The sequence below is a fragment of the Oncorhynchus kisutch genome, linkage group LG4, assembly GCF_002021735.2.
Source record: "Oncorhynchus kisutch isolate 150728-3 linkage group LG4, Okis_V2, whole genome shotgun sequence".
In the NCBI taxonomy this organism is placed as follows: Eukaryota; Metazoa; Chordata; class Actinopteri; order Salmoniformes; family Salmonidae; genus Oncorhynchus; species Oncorhynchus kisutch.
Genome location: NC_034177.2, coordinates 27828362 through 27854295, shown reverse-complemented (window position 1 = coordinate 27854295; position 25934 = coordinate 27828362). Strand labels below are relative to the sequence as shown.

General features: G+C 43.7%; 1 protein-coding gene across 1 annotated transcript; it reads right to left on the bottom strand.

Moving 5' to 3' along the window:
- Positions 1-477: 477 nt before the first annotated feature.
- Positions 478-25231, bottom strand: mbtps1 (membrane-bound transcription factor peptidase, site 1). The gene is made up of 22 exons (XM_020480696.2): positions 25039-25231; positions 22196-22758; positions 14761-15021; positions 11768-11986; positions 11314-11424; positions 10963-11189; positions 10806-10873; positions 10553-10655; positions 10021-10172; positions 8579-8740; positions 7664-7808; positions 7388-7576; positions 6988-7160; positions 6699-6814; positions 6355-6511; positions 3389-3513; positions 3158-3235; positions 2928-3068; positions 2670-2801; positions 2412-2538; positions 2092-2222; positions 478-1271 (listed from the first exon to the last, which is right to left on the bottom strand). The coding sequence occupies exons 2-22, from the start codon at positions 22419-22421 to the stop codon at positions 1057-1059; spliced, it is 3258 nt and encodes a 1085-aa protein (XP_020336285.1). The 5' UTR covers positions 22422-22758; positions 25039-25231; the 3' UTR covers positions 478-1056.
- Between the last annotated feature and the right edge of the window lie 703 nt (positions 25232-25934).

The following is a 25934-nucleotide window of genomic DNA, read 5'->3' as shown; positions in this document are numbered from 1 at the left end:
ATCAGGTTAGTTTCATGACAAGGCCATTAATCCTGTGTTTTAGCTGTAGAACAGTGCCATCAACAACAGCGTCCCAAATAAATCTTCAGTTGCCACAAATGTGTAATAGTTCACCCCAAGTGTGAAGCCTGGTCCCTGTTCATAGCCATCTGTTGTATGCTACATTAGATCCTAGTCACCCAGCTACACGGCTCAATCCCAAATGAATGTGAAAGATACACACCATCGAATTATCATTTCAGATGCTGCCTATCTTTCCCATTCATTTGGGGTGAAGGCAGTAGATAGACAACAGATGGTGTGGGTCATCTCAACATTAGAACACTGTTGAAAGCCTGACAACGCCTGCTAGATTTAGACATATCGTCTTGCATGCCATGGTTTTCCACAATATACTTTAACAGATGAATTACATTAGAAGAGTATGGAGAAAGCTGTGTGTTTTGAATGGCACACAATACAACAATAAACAAGGGACCCAAGGCTAACGCTTTTTAATTGATGATATATTTGAAAAAGTTTGCCAAAGCTACTTCAGTGACAGTTGGACTTTAACAGAATGCCTCACCTGGGCTCATTATATAAAATATAAAAACAAAGAATTAACAAATTAAGCAACCGATAATCACCTGAACAGAAAGAGAAAAAAGAAAGTTCCAAATAAGTATTTCAAAACATCAGAATTTGTTTTCAATCCAGTTCATCTAATCTGACTTTAAAAGACCTTGGAAGATGAAACCAATCAGGGGATGACGCACAGATTCAATAAATACAAAAAGTGGACAGACACGTTTCATTCAAACTCCATTTGGTCAGTGGAATGAAAAGCTCTTGTGAAAAGTAGAGGCGAAAGAGGTGAGGTCCTGTGGGAAACATCCTTGTTTGGCTGCATATTTCAAAGTCAGACAAACACTGCTCATTAAATCAGCCATCTACCAGCCCCAACTCAAAGGCAGAAGCACACATGCAGTCAACACCTCAGTGGAGGCTAGTCTTCCAGAGTTCTAGGCCTTGTGTGCTGTGGCCCAATAGTCTGTGGTGGTTGGGAAGGCAGTCTCACACTGTAGGGTTTTTGCCTGTTGGTGCCAGTTGTTGCTGCTGTTGCTGCTGGAGGTACGTTGGACGTTTGACTCTTGGTTTCCGTCGTTTGGGCTTGTTCTTGGATTTGGTGAGCTGCACCACAAAGAAGGACAACACAACCATGGCTCCCAGGAAGGCAAACATGGGGATGGTCTGGCCCACTTCCTGGTTGTAGCGGCCTGGCATTATACCTGGGGAGAAAACAGGAGTGTCAGTCACACAGAGGCATCACGCGGTACATGATGATTGTCAAAAATGATTAACAGTGACAAGACTGAAGAAACAGACCTCAGACATTTGAACTGTTTGTGTGCATATTTTAGCCCCTGTTCAGTTTTTCATTATATTTAAAAAAGTCATCACTATGTCTAATAAATCAGTTTATTTCATGAAAATAACTGCAAACTAATGTGTTATTTTTCTGAGCCTAATTTTTACAATTAAATACATTTACATACGCAGACCTGATTGGTGGATAGGATTGTCTGAGCTGTTCCCAACCAGAGGTACTAGGACCCCTGGGGGTACTTGGCCTATCCACAGGAGGTACTTGAGAAGACTCATGAGCCCATAGGTCTACTGGTAAAATGCACATGATTGGGTACTTCAGGAGTACTCCGGGCAGCGCAAAATTCCGTTGGTGGTACAGTAACCAAAAAAGGTTGGGAACCACTGGTAGACTGCCTACCCCTCCAAAGTAGAAGGATACATATGCAAATAAAAGACTACTGGTCATTGGTCAGAATAATCAGATCAGAATAATCAGATTAGATTGTGATGTCATGATCCATCCATCCAGCTGAAATTCCATGCATCTTCTTCAAACAGCTCTTACACAAAAAGGGCATAATCATTTTCACAATTTCTAAGTATTACTTCAACCTCAGTGTGAAAAAAAAAGGTATAAAAAACAAGAAAAATCACCTTTTTAACTGCACTTCCCCTTTAAACAAACTGGGTCAGTAAGGTGATTTGGAGTCAGTGATCATTCTGATTGGTATATAGTCTTACCTCCAGGGATATCCCAGGCTCCACTCTCCCCAGGGGACAAAGGCCGGACCTGGGGTCTATAGTTTCTGACGTTAGGCAGCACCACTTTGTCCATGTCAATAGATAGCAGCTTCTGGTGCTTCCATAGGTTACTGATAACAAATAGAACCAGGGAGAGTACAAATACATGGTTAAACATTATTGAGGAGATTACCAGTTAAGAAAGAGTGGCATTATTCAACATAATCTCTCCATCTGTTTGATAGAGAACGAGAGGAAAGTCGGGAGAAGGGAATTAACACTACAAGAGTTTGGACTTTGACAGGTGATTTGACACACACCTGGGTGCAGTCTCGTTGAGTGGCTGTGGCTTGGACCATGACAGGTGAGGGCAGGCAGGGAGTGGGCGGGGCTTTGGGTCTCCCAAGTGAGCTTCTAATACCTTCGAGTAGCGATATAGGTGATTACCTGTGGAAGAGAGGAATAAAGGTACTGTATTAGCCATCATAGCAATTTTATTTTAAATTTTACTTAACTAGGCAAGTCAGTTAAGAACAAATTCTTATTTACAATGACTGAAGCTCTGGTGTTAGCCTTACCCTCTAGTCTCTCTGGCAAGGGACGGTCGGTGCCAGTGGGAGGAGTCACCCTGCTGTTGGAGTGGATGAGGCTGGGAGGAGTCATGCTGTAGGAGGTATACTGCAGAAGAGCATCCAGCAGCCAGAAGCAGTCTATGGGGGGGAAACACACATCAATGGTCAAAATCAGACACGAACTGATCACAGAAGAGGAGTTCAAACCTTTATTTCAGAAACAGTTTTATAGAGAACAAGGGAAACAGCAGGTGGATTCTCTACCTTTCTGCCTGTGACTGTCATCTATACAGTTTGAGTCTCCATAAAGGGCTATCCGACCTCCCCCTTCAGATGGTGTTTGGTACATTCCCAGTATGGGAACACCCTCCACAACCGCAGTCTCCTGCTTCAAGACCTCCAACCCTGAGAGGGGAGGGGTGGGGGAATAATCAGCAACATCCTCATGGTAACAGCTGCCAGGTGTGTTGTGGCAGTGAGTGTGTGTTATATACCTTGATCCTTTAGGGTCTTGGCAATCACAATCCCATCCTCTGGAAACTTTGCAATACTGCACCCTGATGCATAATACACTGAGAGAGAAGAGTTTAAACATTACACTAAATAACATATCATGAAGTAATCCATCTAATCTGATTCATTTCTAGATTTACACAATGTATTTCAAAATGAGTGACACAGCAAGTGAATGAGGGTGTGTAAGAGTGTCAAGAGTGTGTTCTTACTGTCGTGGTCTGCCATGGTGAAGTCTCCCTCATAGAGCCCATCACTGAAGGCCATCCCCCATACAGAGATCAGGTCATTCAGAGCTGGCACATTGGCGCCCCCTGTGTCTGGCATCCACCATTGCCTGAGGGGAATATTTGATGTGGTTGAAATACTATAACTACAGGGACTGCGGGTTATGAGTCAACCCACGCTTCACTAACAAACATTACGTTGCAGAGGCAGGAGCAGAGGGCAGCACCCACTGAGAAGTTTAGGGGGTAAGTTACTTCAACATCAGAAGCCTCCTCCCTAAGTTTGTTTTACTCACTGCTTTAGCACTCTGCTAACCCTGATGTCCTTGCCGTGTCTGAATCCTGGCTCAGGAAGGCCACCAAAAATTTGGAGATTTCCATACCCAACTATAACATCTTCCGTCAAGATAGAACTGCCAAAGGGGGAGGAGTTGCAGTCTACTGCAGAGATAGCCTGCAAAGTAATGTCATACTTTCCAGGTCCATACCCAAACAGTTCGAACTACTAATCTTGAAAATTACTCTCTCCAGAAATAAGTCTCTCACTGTTGCCGTCTGCTACCGACCCCCCTCGGCACCCAGCTGTGCCCTGGACACCATTTGTGAATTGATTGCCCCCCATCTAGCTTCAGAGTTTGTTCTGTTAGGTGACCTAAACTTGGATATGCTTAACACCCCGGCAGTCCTACAATCTAAGCTAGATGCCCTCAATCTCACACAAATCATCAAGGAACCCACCAGGTACAACCCTAAATCTGTAAACAAGGGCACCCTCATAGACGTCATCCTGACCAACTGGCCCTCCAAATACACCTCCGCTGTCTTCAACCAGGATCTCAGCGATCACTGCCTCATTGCAAATCAGCTGGGCTTGACAATCTGGACCCTCTATTTCTGAAACTATCCGCCGCCATTGTCGCAACCCCTATTACCAGCCTGTTCAACCTCTCTTTCATATCGTCTGAGATCCCCAAGGACTGAAAAGCTGCCGCAGTCATCCCCCTCTTCAAAGGGGGAGACACCCTGGACCCAAACTGTTACAGACCTATATCCATCCTGCCCTGCCTATCTAAGGTCTTCGAAAGCCAAGTCAACAAACAGGTCACTGACCATCTCGAATCCCACCGTACCTTCTCCGCTGTGCAATCTGGTTTCCGAGCCGGTCACGGGTGCACCTCAGCCACGCTCAAGGTACTAAACGATATCATAACCGCCATCGATAAAAGACAGTACTGTGCAGCCGTCTTCATCGACCTTGCCAAGGCTTTCGACTCAGTCAATCACCATATTCTTATCGGCAGACTCAGTAGCCTCAGTTTTTCAGATGACTGCCTTGCCTGGTTCACCAATTACTTTGCAGACAAGAGTTCAGTGTGTCAAATCGGAGGGCATGCTGTCCGGTCCTCTGGAAGTCTCTATGGGGGTGCCACAGGGTTCAATCCTCGGGCCGACTCTTTTCTGTATATATCAATGATGTTGCTCTTGCTGCGGGCGATTCCCTGATCCACCTCTACGCAGACGACACCATTCTATATACTTCCGGCCCGTCCTTGGACACTGTGCTATCTAACCTCCAAACGAGCTTCAATGCCATGCAACACTCCTTCCGTGGCCTCCAACTGCTCTTAAACGCTAGTAAAACCAAATGCATGCTTTTCAACCGTTCGCTGCCTGCACCCGCACGCCTGACCAGCATCACCACCCTGGATGGTTCCAACCTTGAATACGTGGACATCTATAAGTACCTAGGTGTCTGGCTAGACTGTAAACTCTCCTTCCAGACTCATATCAAACATCTCCAATCGAAAATCAAATCAAGAGTCGGCTTTCTATTCCGCAACAAAGCCTCCTTCACTCACGCCGCCAAACTTACCCTAGTAAAACTGACTATCCTACCGATCCTCGACTTCGGCGATGTCATCTACAAAATTGCTTCCAACACTCTACTCAGCAAACTGGATGCAGTTTATCACAGTGCCATCCGTTTTGTCACTAAAGCACCTTATACCACCCACCACTGCGACTTGTACGCTCTAGTCGGCTGGCCCTCGCTACATATTCGTCGCCAGACCCACTGGCTCCAGGTCATCTACAAGTCCATGCTAGGTAAAGCTCCGCCTTATCTCAGTTCACTGGTCACGATGGCAACACCCATCCGTAGCACGCGCTCCAGCAGGTGTATCTCACTGATCATCCCTAAAGCCAACACCTCATTTGGCCGCCTTTCGTTCCAGTTCTCTGCTGCCTGTGACTGGAACGAATTGCAAAAATCGCTGAAGTTGGAGACTTATCTCCCTCACCAACTTCAAACATCTGCTATCTGAGCAGCTAACCGATCGCTGCAGCTGTACATAGTCTATCGGCAAATAGCCCACCCATTTTTACATACCTCATCCCCATACTGTTTTTTTTATTTACTTTTCTGCTCTTTTGCACACCAATATCTCTACCTGTACATAACCATCTGATCATTTATCACTCCAGTGTTAATCTGCAAAATTGTAATTATTCGCCTACCTCATGCCTTTTGCATAAAATGTATATAGACTCCCCCTTTTTGTCTTCCTATTGTGTTATTGACTTGTTAATTGTTTACTCCATGTGTAACTCTGTTGTCTGCTCACACTGCTATGCTTTATCTTGGCCAGGTCGCAGTTGCAAATGAGAACTTGTTCTCAACTAGCCTACCTGGTTAAATAAAGGTGTTCTCAACTAGCCTACCTGGTTAAATAAAGCTGAAAAAAGGGAACATCGACAGTGGGTGGCCGAACCCCAGTGAGATTTGAACCGGCAACCCTCAGATTGCTGGTTCACTTCTCTAATCTCAAGCCTGCCGCCTCCCCCTATAGTCACAAGGCATGATGCCCCATCGGTCCATTGATGTTTGAATGATGAATTTAGATCAGGAGGGGAATATAATAGGAGCTACACAGTGGGGTTGAAATACCTACCTGGTGTTTTCATCATAGAACTTGACTTTCCTCATGACAGAGGTGTTGTACCAGTCACTGAAGACAATGAGAGACAGTCCCTTATCAATGTCTCGCCGCAGCTTGGTTATCTCCTCTGGAAAGTACTCTTCTTCACTGTCCACCATCATGAATGTCCCTAATCACACAGGAGATGTCAGCCGAGACCAGACAGAGAAAAACAATAAGCTATGCATGCAGATGCACTAGAATTATTGCTGTAAGCAATGACAGAGAAGCCATTTATTCATGTGCTGCTCTCCCATATCCCACTTTAACTTGTTTTTAGATTAGAATCAACTGACAAAGAGCAAAAATACTCTCACCATATTGACTAGCATCAAAGCAGGTGATGGGTGCACCCAGGACCTCCACAAAATAACCCATACTCCTCAGGTGCTGGTACATGTCCCTAAAGTTGGTGTGAATGTGATCTCCATTCCTACAAATGATTCAGACAAAACCAACATCAAGACACCAATTGCTTATGGCACGTTTTAAGAGTTGCACTACAGACGGCAACTTAACCCAAACAGCCAGTACACCTGAAATAGCCAAATCTTCTTTCTTAAAACTAAAAAGATACCGAGGTAAATAGTTGTCCGAAGAACTCACCAGTCCAACGGGTCATTCTTCATGCGCAAGTTATCGCGAGGGAAGTAGCCAGGCGGATAGCGCAGGTTGTGGTACTGGTCCCACAGAACCCTCTTACTACGAGGAGGAGTGGGGACTATTTTCACCTTGACTGGCAATTTAACCGTAGAGGTCATCTCCCCACCCACCTCAGACTGAGGAATTAGAAAATAATGAGGGTCAGAACATTGACCTTTGACCCAGGACACATGCTAACTCTAACAGTAGTATCCAAATATAGCTTCTTTTTTTTTTTAACTGTATGATGCTCTCTGGTTACAAATCTACATAAGAGGATGTCAGTGTGATATTACAGAAATCCCATAAAAACAGTGAAAGGTGAGAAGGTAACTATGTGAAACAGATCCTTGTTGTTACTCACATTATTCCCAGCAGGCGAGGCCACGGTTACCATCACATGACCCTGGGCAATCCCTTCCCATGATGCAGCTTTCTTGGCGACAGAGATGGAGACGGCCAGGTATCCAGCCCAGGGCCAGAGGACTGGCGAATAGGAGACTGCCACATCAATGTGGTCACCATTCTGCGGTAGGTAAGGCTGCCAGATGGGCTGGAGGGCACAAGAAAGAAACAGCATGTCAGATAAATGTATATTCATGTTTTGACATGAGACACAAAGCCTTCTATATAAAAGTACCTTGTCCAAAATCCTGCCAGTCACGCCCATGCCATTGAGGATGGTGACGTTGACGATGGTGGGCATGCCACCGTAGTAGATGGGCTGGGAGCAGTAGGGCCACATGTAGGGGCACTCAGTCAGGTCGATGTAGCTGGGACTGAGACTAAAGACAAAACAGGATCAAATCAACATGAGATCAGGTTAGAGTTCTGATTATTGGACATTGCTAGAACCTTTCAAAGTAAAAAAGAGTGAACATTTAACATTAGATGTGACTTGACTGTAAAGTGAATACTATGTAAAGTGAGTGTGTGTTATGATGACGAGCATGCAGAGTGTGCGTGTTATGATGACGAGCGTGCAGAGTGTGCGTGTTATGATGACGAGCGTGCAGAGTGTGCGTGTTATGATGACGAGCGTGCAGAGTGTGCGTGTTATGATGACGAGCGTGCAGAGTGTGCGTGTTATGATGACGAGCGTGCAGAGTGTGCGTGTTATGATGACGAGCGTGCAGAGTGTGCGTGTTATGATGACGAGCGTGCAGAGTGTGCGTGTTATGATGACGAGCGTGCAGAGTGTGCGTGTTATGATGACGAGCGTGCAGAGTGTGCGTGTTATGATGACGAGCGTGCAGAGTGTGCGTGTTATGATGACAAGCGTGCAGAGTGTGCGTGTTATGATGACAAGCGTGCAGAGTGTGCGTGTTATGATGACGAGCGTGCAGAGTGTGCGTGTTATGATGACAAGCGTGCAGAGTGTGCGTGTTATGATGACGAGCGTGCAGTGTGCGTGTTATGATGACGAGCGTGCAGAGTGTGCGTGTTATGATGACGAGCGTGCAGAGTGTGCGTGTTATGATGATGAGCGTGCAGAGTGTGCGTGTTATGATGATGAGCGTGTTATGATGATGAGCGTAAAGAGTGTGTGTAATACCTGGCCTGGGGTTTGTAGCTGTTGAGGATCTGGTAGGCTCTGATGAGGTCCAGTTTTCCGTGGCCCTGTTCAAACATGTTGACTCCAGGGAGCCTCCGTGCTGAGGCGATCAGAGCCTGCTTCATACTGGCTGGGTTCACCAGCTCTCTGTTCAACACCGTGCTGTAGGAGGGACACGGCTGGGTTAACAACTATTACATTAGCTTTACATTATGTTTCAATGAAGATAGGACATATGAAGCAAGAGCGACCATCTGACTCAACAGCTTGCTATGAGAAAGAGCGAGGGATGATGATGTTTTAGAGAGAGATGGAGATAGGTGTAATAAACCAATTTGTAAGAGACGTGAGAAGTCTGGATTAAACTCTGTCTGGATCTTAAGAGAGACCTACATAAAAAGTGTAGAGAGAAAGTGAAAGTGTGTCAGCTCCTTTCCTGGAGGGAAAGTAGATTGATTCTGTTAAATGTCTGTGTCCTTGTTGTTTTGAATTGAAGGATATCTATTGACGCTTCATTTATCCCAGAGTCCACGGGAAACACAACAGCATCAGACCAATATACACAGACAGTACAGTCTGGCCGTTAAACTGTAACTGCATATCGAACCTGAAGACTGTTGCAATTTATCAGCCCTTCCGGACTCTTAGTCTGTCACTAACACTGCAAATGAGGTTTTCATGGCCTCTTAGAGAAATGCTGCTGAGTAAGGTCTATTTCAGAAACTGCAGAACTAGACCACCTTATCAATTGGATGCTTTAATGCTACTGGGCTGAAGCTAGCTAATGTTTGAACACAGAAAATGTATGAAAACCCATTGAGATATGTACGTCTTAATGGTAATTATTGTTCAACATAACATGACAGTAAACTGCTGGCAGACTACAGAAGAATGTTCACCCTTTGGCCAGGTCTCAGCATTTCACTTAAAGTAAATAATGGCTTCAGTATGGCATGCAACAGCCAATCCTTAAGACAGCAAATTACTTTGAGAGTTCCATACCTGAGGCAGACCGTATCAGGTGTGCAATTTATGGGGTGACGTTATTCTGCTCCCAGATAAAAATCAGAAACTCTCACACAAAGATGGCTGAGATTAAGACCATGAAAAACATCTGGAACAACAGTGTTATCTCCAGTGAGTGCGTGTGCGTGCTTGTGTAGGAGGTGAGATAAGACCATATGATAGGGAGAGGCCAGGGGAAAAGGGAGGTGTAGACAGCCAGGAAGGGTGGTGGAGTTAGAGCAAGCAACAACACCGTTTTCTCAAAGTAACACATTCGCTGGTTATGTAAACATTGCACCTCCACAGCCATCCTGGGAACTGGGTCCTTTGCTCCTTCCATTTCAAAAGCAGAGTCATATGGCTTAGGTGACTGATGGAATATTTTTTTTTTTAACAACGCTGATGCAGCTGTAAGGTTAGTCGTTGAAATGACTTACCTCACCAGTAGGGTCACAGCTCCTGCCACCACAGGTGACGCTACGCTAGTCCCTGAGAGAGAGCGACAGCCCTCCTTCATCCCTGAGCCCCTCACCCCAGAGCCATAGGTCACGATGTCAGGCTTCACTCTGCCATACCCCCCAGGCAGCTCCTAAAACACAAGACAGAATCATGTTGAATAAAGAGTGGGAGAGAGGCAGTATAGGAGAAAGAGTGACAGAGGAGAACATGGGACAAATCCTACAATGTTTGCATTCCTCATTTACAGTATATGTCCCACAAAATGCAGGCTATGAAGTGCCACATGCTTCAAGGTCTGAGCACAGAGCACATTGAACTCCTCCAGCTCAGTGTTTTTCTATGGCAAAGACGGGGGCTGCAGATCACAGGGTTAGATGTCTAGTCTGGGACTGATAACAGGAAGGCTGGGGAACAGAGTTCAGTTTACTCTGACTGGGAAAGGTAAGAATACACTGAGATAGACATGTGAGAAGGTACTCAGGGTTATGCTGTGGGTTGAGGGAGACGTACCCAAGTGGTCATCCCCCGGGAGGAGAACCTGGCAATGTTGTCCTCAAAATCAATCCCACCGACCCCAATCACATCCATCTGATCCGCTGGGTTGTTGAGGGTGCTAGGATACACAGGGATAAAGTATCAACAGTAAAAACTCTTTGATTACATATATTTGGTTCATAATAGCTCTTCAAACTAATCAGTATCTTGCACCAATCAATACTACGTCCTCTAGGCCATCACCTCTCCTCCCAAGGTCAGAACATACCCATAAAGTGGCCCATCGTTCCCAATGGCAGAGACCATGATAACCCTGTTAGCAGTCAGCTCCCAAACCTGGCACACACAAACACACATTTTGATAAATTCAGAGTGGGAAACACGTTAACGGCGTCGGACAGCTTCAGGCATCTTCTTTTAATCACCTTATCAACAAAGGGGTGGTCCATGAAGTCTGGACCGCCGATGCTGAGGTTTAAGACATCAATCTTCTTCAGAATGGCATAGTTAAAGGCATCCAAGAACCAAGAGGTGTATGACACCTGATTGTTGGTGAATACTCTGAAGATGTGAAGCTCAGAGTCTGGGGCAAAGCCCTGACACTCTCTCATGCTGGCAATGACCCCTGCTACAAAGGTACCATGACCCAGCCCTGCAGAGAGAAAGATACCAAATGTAGTGTAGTGCAATGTAGCACAAATAGACATCCACTCCTCCTCAAAAGCAAATCCCATCACTAAGCACTACCAGAAATCTTGACCAGAGCATTATCTTACCATCATCAAGTGTCTTTTCATTGGTCCAGTTGGTTCTCTCCTTCACATTCTTAAAATGTGGATGTTTCTCACTGAGTCCTGTGTCAAAAACGGCCACCTTCACCCCAGAACCTACACACAAAGAATACAGATATTTAGAAACATGCAGGCTACAGTAGACATGTTAGTGTAAACCCAGAAACACACAACTGAAACGTGTCTTCTGCACTTAACCCAATCCTTCTGAATCAGAGAAGTGCGGGGGGCTGCCATAAATCGACATCCACGTCTTTGGCGCCCAGGGAACAGTGGGCACCCAGGGAACTGCCTTGCTCAGAGGCAGAACAACATATTTTTACCTTGTCAGCTCGGGGATTCGATCCAGCAACCTTTCGCTCTAACCACTAGGCTACCTGCAGCCTACAAGTGTTTATACACTAATAGACAACCAGATAAACACAGTGTCTGTCCTCACCGGTGTATCCCATCTGCCAGAGGACATCTGCCTGCAATATCTGGGCCACGTGTCGGGGGATGGCCCTCAGAAGCCTCCGGCTGGAGTGGCGGCCCGTGGCGTGCCAGAAGCCGAAGGCCAGAGACAGGCTGGTCCGGCGCAGCGGACGGGACGACTGCCACGACTGCCACTTCTGGGTCCAGCGGGTGTCGTTGTTGCAGGTTGCCCCAGGATCCGGCACTGAAAAGAAGGGATGACAATAGAGGAAAACATCAAGATCTTTAAAAAACACAATCAATGAAAAGCCCAGGAGCGCAAAACAAACATTCAGTTATACATTGGTGTGTGCACAATATTGAGAGAGATGGATAGCTCCCAATGTGATGTGTAATATCTTGATCCTGTATGCAGTGAAGCAATCTGCTGTTTTCATTTCAAATCAAAGATCTACAGAATACGCCAAACCGTGATTTCTGACTGAATCTGGATGATGATTAGCTACTGTACTGAGTTTATCATGCAGAATACATGAGGTTGTTGAACATGATTGGGTTCAAAAGCAGATAGCTCACTCAACAGCGACCAGACCACTACAATAATCAGAGTCAAGAGAGGGGTGATGGTGGTGGGCAATTAACAAGCACCGCTGATCTAATCATGTGAAATGGCCCTACGGCAGTAACAGTTAGTCCTCTTCTCACTGGCAATTGCTCAGTGACACTGACAGAGCTGCTGATGGCTCCTCTATGAAGTCTAATTACACTGAAAAAAATTAACAACATGCAACAATTCATAAGAATTTCAGTCAATTGAAATAAATCAATTAGGGCCTAATCTATGTATTTCACATGTCTGGGAATACAGATATGCATCAGTTGGTCACAGACACCCTAAAAAAAAGCTAGGGGTGTGGACCAGAAAACTAGTCGGTATCTGGTGTGACCACCATTTGCCTCAGAGTTGATCAGGCTGTTGATTGTGGCCTGTGGAATGTTGCCCCACTTCAATGACTGTGCGAAGTTGGTGGATATTGGCGGAGCATCGATCCAGAGCATCCCCTAACATGCACAATGGGTGACATGTCTGGTGAGTTTGCAGGCCATGGAAGAACTGGGAATTTTTCAGCTTCCGGGAATTGTGTATAGATCCTTGCAACATTGGGCTGTGCGTTATTATGCTGAAACATGAAGTGATGGCGGCGGATGAATGGCACGACAATGGGCCTCAGGATCTCGTCATGGTATCTCTATGCATTCAAATTGCCATTGATAAAATGCAATGGTGTTCCTTGTCTGTAGCTTATGCCTGCCCATACCCTAACCCCACCATGGGGCACTCTGTTCACAACGTTCTTCGGTTGTGCAAACCCACATTTTAATCAGCTGTCTGGGTGGATGGTCTCAGGCCTGATGTGGAGGTCCTGTCCTGGCGTGGTTACACGTGGTCTGCAGCTGTGAGCCCAGTTGGACGTACAGCCAAATTCCCTAAAACAACATTGGAGGTGGCTTATGGTAGATAATTTAACATTCAATTCTCTGGCAACAGCTCTGGTGGACATTCCTGCAGTCAGCATGCCAATTGTACACTCCCTCAAAACTTGAGACATCTGTGGCAGTGTTATGTGACAACACTGCACATTTTAGAGTGGCCTTTTATTGTCCCCAGCACAAGATGTACCTGTGTAACAATCGCACTGTTGAATAAGCTTCTTTATATGACACCTGTCAGGTGGATGGATTGTCTTATAGCAGAGGAAAAATGCTCACTAGCAGGGATGTAAACAAATTTGTGCACAAAATAAGAGAAAGCTTTTTGTGCGTATGTAAAATATCTAGGACCTTTTAATTCAGCTCATGAAACCAACACCTTACATGTTGCATTTATATTTTTGATCAGGGCGGCGCACAATTGGCCCAGCGTCGTCCTGGTTTGGCCGGTGTAGGCCGTATGTTTTAAATAAAAATGTGTTCTTAACCGACTTGCCTAGTTAAATAAAAAATACTCTGGGGTGGAGGGGGGGCTCCAAAGTGCCCAGACATAGCACTCTTTCATCCTAGGAGAGAGACTTCTACCAACCCGCAGGCACAAACAGAGCTCTCCTTTCTGCCAGCCCCCCACCAGTCTGGAGCTGCCCTACTGCTGGTTAGTACTCAGGGGGTATGTGTTGCAAGATATATGATCCCTACTAAACGTCTAACGCGTCCAAACAACACAGAAGGACAGAACAGAGCACTGAAACGGCCTGGAGCACTACAAAGACACACTGACCAAACTACAGCCATTGTGTAGCGGGGATAAAATATTCACCTACATTTACCTCTGACAAAGCAGTCAGTGTGTGGGGTTCAGTTTGGTGAGCAGACGTGTGTGAGATCAAACAGTTTCATGAAACAGTTTTGATCGAGGAACAATAAGATGGTGAGTTTACAAGGGGGAGAGACTGGGGGGAGTGGTCAAACGTGACTGAAAGGCAGCTATACGATATGACACACACGTATGGGGGATATGGGGATGGTCCAGAGACGGGTTAGCTGACAACATCACAAAAATGATATGCACACTTCCAAAGGGCAGAAGGCCGTGTGTTATGGTTCTGAATGGCCTGATAGCTAGCAACAATGACAAGAAACTGCCTTGTGGTGAATAATAAGTGGCTCGTTTCATTGGATCCATGTCTTGTTTTAAGGTGTTTTGACTGATGTCACATATGCTAATAAGGCAAATATTTGCTAGCTGGCTAACCAACGTCTAACGATGTATTTGAGAGACAAGTGCTTATTGCGCAACTTTATTTATGTTTTCAATAAACATCGGAGGCAAAATATAGTCTACAATCTAAGCCAGTCCTGTCTGTTTTGCCCCATAGTTGCGCATGCGTCGGGTTTGTTTCTAAACACCCAACCCATCTAGAAGACAAAAGCATAAAATATGTGGATCAGTTAAAACAAGAAAAGCAGGGCTGAGCAAAACATGTGTAAATATTTGACTATAAAGAGGCAAAGACAGAGACTCACAGTCGGGTGTATAATTGAGTGTGCGGAAAACCTTGCGCTGGGGCGTGACCCTCTTGATGTAAGGGTGGTCCTCCAGGGTGAGCAGGCTGCTGTGAGAGGCCTGGCGGATCTGCACCACCTCAAAGTCACTAGGGAAGTCACTGGCTGGGTTCTTCCGGGGCACAATGCGCCAGTCCAGGGCCTCGGAGCTCTTCAGAGCACTGCTGATGAAGTGGCTGCGTGCCTTGGCTGTAAAGTAGCCATTAAACGCCACAATGTATTCTGTAGAAAGAGGAGAGAACATGGTAATCGTTAAGTATCTCCATGGCAGTTGCGCTTCCAGCTGTGGGAGATTCCATGTCAACAGATTTATATGTGGCATTGCCATTTGGGGAGAGAGATAAAGGTAAAGCTGGAATAACTCCATTGGTTTAACTTGGCAATCCCTGAGAATTTTGTACATTGCAGTCACTGTAATATTCTTGTCTCTAGAATGAGCAACTTTGATGGCGGCGGGGGCCACAAAAAAAATCTCTACTCACCAGTGGCTCACAGGGCTGTGTACCTACACATGCAGTCAGGGCCTGCCCAAGCCTTTTGGGCCCCCCGTAGAGAAAATGTTGCCTTTTTAAAACAAGTTTAACACAATTGTACAAATTTTGCCATAGGGCGGCGAGAAGATTGCCATTTAAAAAAAAAAAAAAGATTTCCTTACAATTCTACACATTTTGCCATTGCTTATGCCATATTAATATGATATCGGAGTGAGATAGACTTAAGGCGTCAGCATGCTACAGATTGGCTGGCACCTAGCCGAAGTCAGCTAGCTGAACCGAACGAGTGTGCTCGCATACTCCCTTAACACTAGAAACAGCATTGGCCACCGACATTTGATTTTGTAAATAAAATAACAGTTAATCAGCCCACCCCAAAAAAGCTGTCCTGTTCTTTTCCTGGCTATTCCTAAATGTTTGTATTTTACACTGCTCATGTTAGAATGTTTTAAATCAAAAGTATTTAGAGCCTTTATTTATTTTTTAAACCTTTATTTAACCAGGCAAGTCAGTTAAGAACATATTCTTATTTTCAATGACGGCCTGGGAACAGTGGGTTAACTGCCTGTTCAGGGGCAGAACGACAGATTTGTACCTTGTCAGCTCGGGGGTTTTGAACTCACAACCTTCCGGTTACTAGTCCAACGCTCTAACCACTAGGCTACCCTGCCGCCCCTTTAGCTGTTGTTTCACACCTACTCCAAACTTAACCCGCCAAGACAATGTGCTGTAGGATGTTGGTACCCAGCCAGGCGCTATTGTGTCTCTCTCTCTGACAAATGGTTGAAAATTGTGCACCGTACTTCAAATGTGTATTTAAATTGGGCCTAACTGAATGATAAGGAGGGTGAAGAGGTTAATTCAATTTAGAAAGACAGTGTAATGATGAGTTTGTGTTATGCCTATCTATCAGCGTTGCGCTTGTTCATTTGACCGTGCGCTTTAGAGGTTGATACCATTCTCTTTTATGTTTTACTATGTAAAAAGAAGCTGTTACAGGACTGTTCTATTTACTGTAACTCTTACTAATGGAATGTATTGTAATGGAAAAACAAACATGCTGTGTTGCAAAAGGCCTTCAGAATAATGCAAAACATATCCTTGACTCTATCCAAGTTGATGAGACTACACCGAAACTAATCTCACACATACAAGTTAGCCTATAGACAAGAATAAATTGACAATCTGTTGAGTGACAATATTAGGCCTCAGTTCTTAAATTGTACATGAAGAGATGGGCGCGCGCACCTTGTAATTTACAGATGCAGGGAAAGGATCATCACTTTATCAAATCCTCCTTCAGTCACATGCAGGTAAAATTGAGATTTCTATACAGGTCTCAGAAAGAGTATATTGTGCAGTTTGTTATGCCTACCTTTGTCAGATAACTGAATTCAAGAGGTGCAGCTCTATTTCCAAATTTGACTTTTTCCAAGAATATCTGTGCTGTCCATCAATTCAGCACATGACCACTCGTGCAGCAGCATTGCTCTAGCTACTAAGCAAAAACTAGTAACATAATTAAAATATGCTATTTATTTACACAATTCATCCTTTACAATTGTTCATGCACTGGTGCCATTGTTTAGGAATACAGAAAATAATTTCACCTATGCACCTGGCTGATCATATCTTTTTCATTTCTACTTTGTCAAAAGAAGCTGTAGCTGGACTTATATTACTAAATCAAACCCACAAATAAAGTTGATCAAATGAATTACACTGTAATGTTTTAATTGTAAGGGGAATTAAAATAGGCTATAGGCTTGTTTTTCTAGGACTTCGTAGAATTATACAAAACCAAACCTTGACTATTGAAACATAACTATTGTTATTTATACATTCCCACAAATATGTAATTAATCTTTTATAATAGTTTATGCACTATTTATCAAGCATTGATGCTTAGATTTGCTACACCTTGCAGGTTGATATGCATCTGATGGATATGCAGGTACGTTGTCTAGTGGGTACTTATAGGCTGAAAGGCCAGGCGGTTCTAGAGTCAAAAGACCTTCGCTTGAAACACGAGAAAAAAAGTGGCAATACTACCGTTTGTCAATTGAGACGCCATAGCCAGCATACACTTCCTCAAAATGGTCAGAATTAATCTAAGATAACTCAAGAAATCTGTCATTAATTTTGATGTTTTTTGCAGAGGAGATCTTAGTGGCACAATTTTACAAAAACAAGTCATCTCTCGTTGAATGACAGACTTTATTGAAGAATCCCTACTGTTGACCAATCACTGACAAAGGGGCATAGACTTTGGCTCCAAACTTCAGGGTGCCTCCAGAAAAACAAACAAAAACGTAAGAATGTTGTCATAATATATGCACGAACTCTTCCGGCTGGGAAGCATGCAGACACCTTTACAAAATCAATTAGATAGCTGGCTACACTAACTGACCAATCTAAAAATGTTTGACATGAGACATAAGCTAATTAAGTGACCATCAGTGAATGACATGAGAGAAACTGCTGATGCACATCTACATTTCAAAATTGCATCTTGTGTACTTTTCTACAAAGCCCTGTAAATTCTGACTGACAAACAATTTTAATAACAATTAACTAGACCATAAAGTTCTTTGGAATTATCACAAAACACTGAGCAGAAGCAAATAACCAAATCAGAGAAATAAAAGCAAATAAGAACAGTCTTGGTTGACAAAAGGTACCACATGAGGGAGGAGGATGTGTTCCCTGTAACGCAGTGTTGAGATTTCCTGAAATGATGACAAGCTCAGTCCGAGGCTGCTGTGACGCCGCCCCCAGACCATAACGGACCCCTCCACCTCGATCCCGCTCCAAAGTACAGGCCTCAGTATAACGCGCATTCCTTCAACAATAAACGTGAATCGGACCATCACCCCTGGTGAGACAAAACTGCAACTCGACTGGCAAAATTTGCTCTTCACTGACCTGTCTGGTCCAGCGACCGGTGGGTTTGTGCCCATAGGCAACGTTGTTGCCTGTGATGTCTGGTGAGGATCTGCCTTACAACAGGCCTACAAGCCCTCAGTCCAGCCTCTCTCAGCCTATTGCGGACAGTCTGAGCACTGATAGAGGGGTTGTACGTTCCTGGTGTAACTCGGGCAGGTGCTGCCATCCTGTACCTGTCTCGCAGGTGTGATGTTCGGATGTACTGATCAGCGTACAGGTGTTGTTACACATGGTCTGCCACTGCGAGGACAATCAGCTGTCCGTCCTGTCTACCTTTAGCGCTGCCTTAGGCGTCTCACAATACGGACACTGCAATTTTTTGCCCTAGCCACATCTGCAGTCCTCATGCCTCCTTGCAGCATGCCTAAGGCACTTTCACGCAGATGAGCAAAAAAAGTGTTCATTCAAAATATATTTTATATTTGAGATTCTTCAAAGTAGCCACCCTTTACCTTGATGACAGCTTTGCACACTCTTGGCATTCACACAACCTGCTTCACCTGGTATGCTTTTCCAACAGTCTTGAAGGAGTTCCCACATATGCTGAGCACTTTTTGGCTACTTTTCCTTCATTCTTCAGTCCAACTCATCCCAAACCATCTCAATTGGGTTGAGGTAGGGTGATTGTGAAGGCCAGGTCATCTGATGCAGCACTCCATCTCTCTCCTTCTTGATCAAATAGCCCTTATACACCCTGATGGTGTGTTGGGTCATTGTCCTGTTGAGAAATAAATGATAGTGGGACTAAGCCCAAACCAGATGGGATGGCGTATCACTACAGAATGCTGTGGTAGCCATGCTGGTTAAGTGTGCCTTGAAATCTAAATACAAATCACAGACAGTGTCAACAGCAAAGCACCCCTACATCTCGTCCTCCATGCTTCACGGTGGGAATCACACATGCGAGACCATCCGCTCACATTCTCTGCGTCTCACAAAGACAGTGGTTGGAACCAAAAATCTCAAAATTGGACTCATCAGACCATAGGAAAGATTTCCACCGTTCCAATGTCTATTGCTTGTGTTTCTTGGCCCAAGCAAGTCTCTTCTTATTTGTGTCCTTTATTGGTGGTTTCTTTGCAGAAATTTGACCATGAAGGTCTAATTCACAGAGTCTCCTCTGAATAGTTGATGTTGAGATGTGTCTGTTACTTGAAATCTGAAGCATTTATTTGGGCTGCAATTTCTGAGGCTGGGAACTCTTAATGAACTTATCCTCTGCAGCAGCGGTAACTCTGGGTCTTCCTTTCCTGTGGCAGTCCTCATAAGAGCCGGTTTCATCATAGCAATCGATGGTTTTTGTGACTGCACTTCAAGAAACTTTCAAAGTTCTTGAAATTTTTCAGATTGACTGACCTTCATGTCTTAATGTAATGATGGACTGTAATTTCTCTTTGCTTATTTGAGCTGTTCTTGCCATAATATGGACTTGGTCTTTTGGCAAATAGGGCCATCTTCTGTTTACCACCCCAATTGACTAGCTCTAACGCATTAAGGAGGAAATACATTCCACATATTAACATTTAACTTCATTGGGATAGGGGGCAGCATTTCCACTTTTGGATGAAAAGCGTGCCCAGAGTAAACGGCCTGCTACTCAGTCCCAGATGCTAATATATGCATATTATTAGTAGTATTGGATAGAAATCACTCTGAAGTTTCTAAAACTGTTGGAATGACGGCTGAGTATAACAGAACTCATTTGGCAGGCAAAAACCTGAGAAAAAAATCCAACTAGGAAGTGGGAAATCGGAGGTTTGTAGTTTTTCAACTCAGCCCCTATTGAAGATACAGTGGGATATTGGTCATCTTGCACATCCTATGGCTTCCACTATATGTCAACAGTCTTTAGAAGATTGTTTCAGGCTTCTACTGTGAAGGGGGGCTGAATGAGGGGAATGAGTGAGAGGTCTTCCAGCAGCCACGAGCTCGTGACGTGCGGTCATGTGAAAGTTACCTCGCGTTCCATTGCTTTTCTACAGACAAAGGAATTCTCTGGTTGGGGCATTATTGAAGATTTATGTTAAAAACATCCTAAAGATTGATTCCATACTTCGTTTGATATGTTTCTACGACCAGTAATATAACTTTTTTGACTTTTCGTCCGACCTGTCCGCTGGACTTGCACGCGCGTTTGGATTTGTTTACCAAACGCCCTAACAAAAGGAGGTATATGGACATAAACGATGGACTTTATCGAACAAATCAAACATTTATTGTGGAACTAGGATTCCTGGGAGTGCATTCTGATGAAGATCAATGGTATGTGAATATTTATAATGCTATTTCTGACTAATTTTAACTCCACAACATGGCGGATATTTCTTTTGGCTCTGATTGCCGTACTCAGATTATTGCATGGTATGCTTTTTCCGTAAAGTTTTTGAAATCTGACACAGCGGTTGCATTAAGAAGAAGTTTATCTAAAGTTCCATGTATAATAGTTGTATCTATTATCAATGTTTATTATGAGTATTTCTGTAAATTGATGTGCCTCTCTGCAAAATCTCTGCATGTTTTGGAACAACTGAACATAACACGCCAATGTAAAATTTGATTTTTGGATATAAATATTAGAGGTCGACCGATTATGATTTTTCAACGCCGATACCAATGCCGATTATTGGGAGGACCAAAAAAAGCAGATACCAATTAATCTGCCGATTTTTAAAATAAAAAATGTATTTGTAATAATGACAATTACAACAATCCTGAAAGAACACTTAATATAATACATCAATAAAAATCAATTTAGCCCCAAATAAATAATGAAACATGTTCAATTTGGTTTAAATAATGCAAAAACAAAGTGTTGGAGAAGTAAAAGTGCAATATGTGCCATGTAAAAAAGCAAAAGTTTGAGTTCCTTGCTCAGAACATATGAAAGTTGGTGGTTCCTTTTAACATGAGACTTCAATATTCCAAGGTAAGAGGTTCCGCTAGCGGAACGGGGTTTCACAGGTTACAGCACACCTGTTAATTGAAATGCTTTCCGGGTGACTACCTCATGAAGCTGGTTCAGAGAATGCCAAGAGTGTGCAAAGCTGTCATCAAGGCAAAGTGTGGCTACTTTGAAGAATCTGAAATATAAAATAAACTTTCTTGGTTACTACATGATTCATAGTTTTGATGTCTACGTTATTATTCTACAATGTAGAAAATCGTTTAAAAAAATTAAAAACCATGCAATGCGTAGGTGTGTCCAAACTTTTGACTGGTACTGTATGTGTTGGCACAGCAGAGACATAAAACACACAAAACAATTCCTTATTGACTCTGCACAAGGTCCTTCAAAGAATCTTGACCCCTTAGCCCCACCACTCTGTCATGATGACCTCTCGCCCTGTTTCACAATGCACTGCTCTCACTGGGTCACTAGGAATTCGTAAAAAGGGCTGTAGCACAAAGGACCCATTCAGCCGCAGGCCAATATTAAGGGGACAATAACTATCACGTTATATTCTGGCATGGAGTTTTGTCAGCCTTGTCCACAGCAGGGCTGCAAAGACAAGCATCTAGACAGACTACTCTGACTGGACCTTTAAGAGGAAGGAGGGGAAAAGGGGTGGTTGTGTACTCTCTGGGACAACAGCCATTGAATACCCCAACACGGTTTGCCTGCCAAGCCTGGAATCTCCAGCCAGGTAGAGTAGTGTAGAAAAGCTTGACTGTGATCGTCCTGCAAAGGCTCAGATTGTGTTGTTGGTCTGTGGTCAATGGGTGGCAATTCATTAAACACAAACACCATAAAAGAGAAAAATACACTTGACTTGCATGTCATAAATGGCAATCATCTTAAACAAATCATGTGTGACCTGAAAATCTCTCAAACATACTGTGGCTGACAGAGGAAATATGCATCCATCAGTCTGTTTCAATTATTGTTTACACTTTCACAATGCTTTAAATGTGTTCTAGTAAAAGCTTGAGAAATACAAATAGACAACAGCACTTACCATGTTCAACTACTTTGGTGGAGAATTCCAGCTTCACAGTGAGACTTGAGCAGTTGGAACTGTGATTCCCATCAGGGTTGGGAGATGAAGTGGAGGTGGATGCGGTTCCATCTCCTCCCTCTGTCCCCACTAGAGGCAACCTGCCACATAGCAGGGCCACTAGTAGCGAGAAACATATACGCACCAGGGTCATGGTCCAAGCAGTTATTTTCTGTTCACCACACATCAGAAATAGTCTTTATCCCTCCAAGCCCAGAGCAGGCTTCCTAGCAGCCAGGGGCAATTGTTTAACATATGACAAGACAAAAATAATGCTGATATGGCAATCATCCATCAACAGAGCAGTTCGTGCCCAAAGCTCACAGATGTCTTCATTGCACACGGCCTGATCTTTTCATTTCTTTCTGCGTTTCCTCTCCATCTTTGAAGTCCAGCGTGTAGATCAGTCCTTCAGCCAGGCGACTATCAAAGGATACATTTTTACACACTGAGGAGATCCAAAGGCTGATGAGGAAGGTGGGTGTTTGGCCTAGAGTTCCACTGCAGATATTTTCCTCAAATACCTGGAACGAAATGGAAGACACTGTCGTATTAACAGGACATAATCAAATCTTGCCTAATGCACACATACTTCAGCAACTTGATGCTTTCCCTTCCCCAATCAAATCCATCTACTTCAATTCTATGTAGTGTTGGAAGGCAACTAGTGTCTACAATGTAATTTCAGTATTGAGTTACAAGGCAACATAAATTCAGAATGGGTTGGTCAAATGGATCTTAACCATTTTCACTGCCGTTTTCAGGGAGAGGACCTCCACTCTCGCACAGAGTCTACTATAAATCTGGAGGAATGCCGAAACACGCAAACTCAGCCACAAAGGCTTGGCCCCAAGGGGGAAAATCAGCCATCATTAGGATAGGTCAGGGGCAGCCTTAAAACGCCACCCCATCAATAACAGACCCTGGACAGGTGGGGTATAATATCCTTCCGACGGCCTGAGGCATGGACCAGTGGTGTATTCATTCAGCAGATTCTGTTGCAAAACATTTCTTAAAAGGAAACAAGGAACTAAACAAAGAGAGATCTTGCCTGAAAAACTTATCTTGAATTGCATTGAATTCTACATCGGGCAGAAATGAGCATTTGAATAAGGATAGTTTCCTCTCATGACCTCTACAAGCCTGAATGTTGAATAAGAGTATATTTAAGAGTATATTTCACCTCTTGTCCGTGCAGTTGTTCCTTTGGCGGTAGGAATGTGAGACAATATATCCACAGGAAAGTATAATTACATCAACTTTTCAAAGCGCATTCAGATTTATAAGCTTGCACAGAAACCATGTAAACACAAGTATGCATGCATTTATTTTTATATAGTGTACATTGTTTAACATTCTGGCTTGTAGAGGTCGACCTCTAAAAACCTAATTTCTGACCGATGTAGAATTCTATGCAATTCAATGTCAGGTTTCCACCTGAATTTGTCCCATAGAAACTCTCGTTTTGCTTTGTTTGCTAACATTTGGTTCTTAAATTGAACCTTTATTTAACTAGACAAGTTAGTTAAGAACAAATTCTTATTTACATTGGCGGCCTACCGGGGAATAGTGGGTTAACTGCCTCGTTCAGGGGCAGAACGACAGACCTTAACCTTGTCAGCTCAGGGTTTCGATCCAGCAACCTTTCGGTTACTGGCCCAACGTTTTCCGTAATGAATACACGCCAGTTAGATAGTGGCACTAAGGTAGCCTCTCTTCCAGAAAAATATGGACAGCTCCCTCCCATTGTGCACACCAGATGTACCTTTCTGAGATCCAAACCAAACCACTAGTTCTGACTCCGGCTGGGAACATGGTCTGCGATGTAAATTAGTGCTGTAAAGTCTGACAGGACCACTTGTGTCAACATAACGTTGACATGAGAAAACGCCACCAAACCTCTCTGGACAGCAAAATCAACCCCCTCTAACATGGTGACCAAAAATAAGTGTGTGTGTGTGTGTGTGTGTGTGTGTATATATATATATAAACCATATGACTCCGAACTTTACTTAGCAAATGAACCGGGACATCAGTCTTATTTTCAACAACATAACTATGGTGAAGTTGTTCGATAAAAAACAATTGATTGATGGGCAACTAGTAACGTACAGCTTAGTTGAGCATTTTCCAATGTGATGACATTTTATATACTACCTGTATCAACGTCGATCTTTGATATGCTAGCTAGCTATAACAAGAAGCAGATGTAAATAAAAAAAAGTGGCAAGTGTGAGTATAACTAACATTAGGCTAGCAAACAATGTTGTTTGTCTAGTTCAAACGTTTTGGGAGATTTCCTAAATATATTGCCAAGCAACACAGGCTATCTAGCTATATTTTGTTGTTGTTTATTAGCTAACTCTATTAAGCATCATCGTTAGTTAGCATCATGATAATGGATAGCTGGCTAATAATGGTAGTGTTCAAATCAGCCCCCTCCCCCCAAAAGCTAGCTAGTTAGCTAACAAAGCAACTAGCCGGTTAACGTTAGCTAGCTAAACGCACTCGTTAAAAAACACGCTGTTGGTAGTGTTATGCTGTATTGCTAGTCAGCTATTGTAGCATGTTGATAAAATACCTTCAATTGCCTAGCTTGTTCGCAATTCTTTGATTACTAACTAGCAAGTTGTCTAGCCACAGTAGCCGACAATGTCAACACACCACTGTTTATCTCGTATTGTGAAATGCAGCTAACATTGAAAGACTAGCTATTAACGTTACATTTCAACACATGCGTACGCCAGCCAGTATCCTGCTAGCTTAGATATCATTTTACCTGGCAGACAGATATAGCTACTCACCTTTAACGTGCTTGACGCCAGCATGAATAATGCAATTTCATATAATCTTGTATGACGTTTTGTGGTGAGGTAGCTGGCTTGGTCTCAAACAAAACCAATAACTTCACGGCCGCAGAACACTAACGTTCAGCTAGCTAGCTAACCATCGTCATTCTGCAACAACACATCATGGCGTTCGCACATTTGTTTGTGCATGTTGCCACCTACTGTGCGGGAGTGTGTGGTCGATCACGTTACATTTTGTGATACAAAAACAAAATGTGTAGAGGGGGGGGGGGGGCTATTGCACCACCAACTAACCCTACACCTATATACCACTATTTGATAAAAATACAAAATGTAAATAAAAAACACCACCCCATTCCACTTCTTTGACCCTAACTGATCCTACTCCAGGCTGAATGCCTGGGGGGAAGGGACTCTTTCGCTCAACACACTTTGTAACTCTTCTGCAATAAAACGTTCTCTGCAGCTACCACCACCACATCTATTCTATGTGATCTAAGTTATATTTCTGCAGTACAGTTGTTAACCATGAGAATGAATGCTAAGAAGCCAACTTTAACTGAAGTACAAATTTGTATCACTCTTTATTGGCCTAGCAAACTGGCTCTAACCAGAATAGAAATAGGAGTGGGAGGCCCCGGTGCACAACTAAGCAAGAGGACAAGTACATTAGAATGTCTAGTTTGAGAAACAGACGCCTCACAAGTCTTCAACTGCCAGCTTCATTAAATAGTACCCGTAAAACACAAGTCTCAACGTCAACAGTGAAGATGCAACTCCGGGATGCTGGCCTTCTAAATAACAGTGTTATTTTGGAGATGATTTAATTTTCAAATAACCGAAAGTGAGAGGTTCCCATCTGAATAGAGGAAAAAAGGTAATTCTTGAAC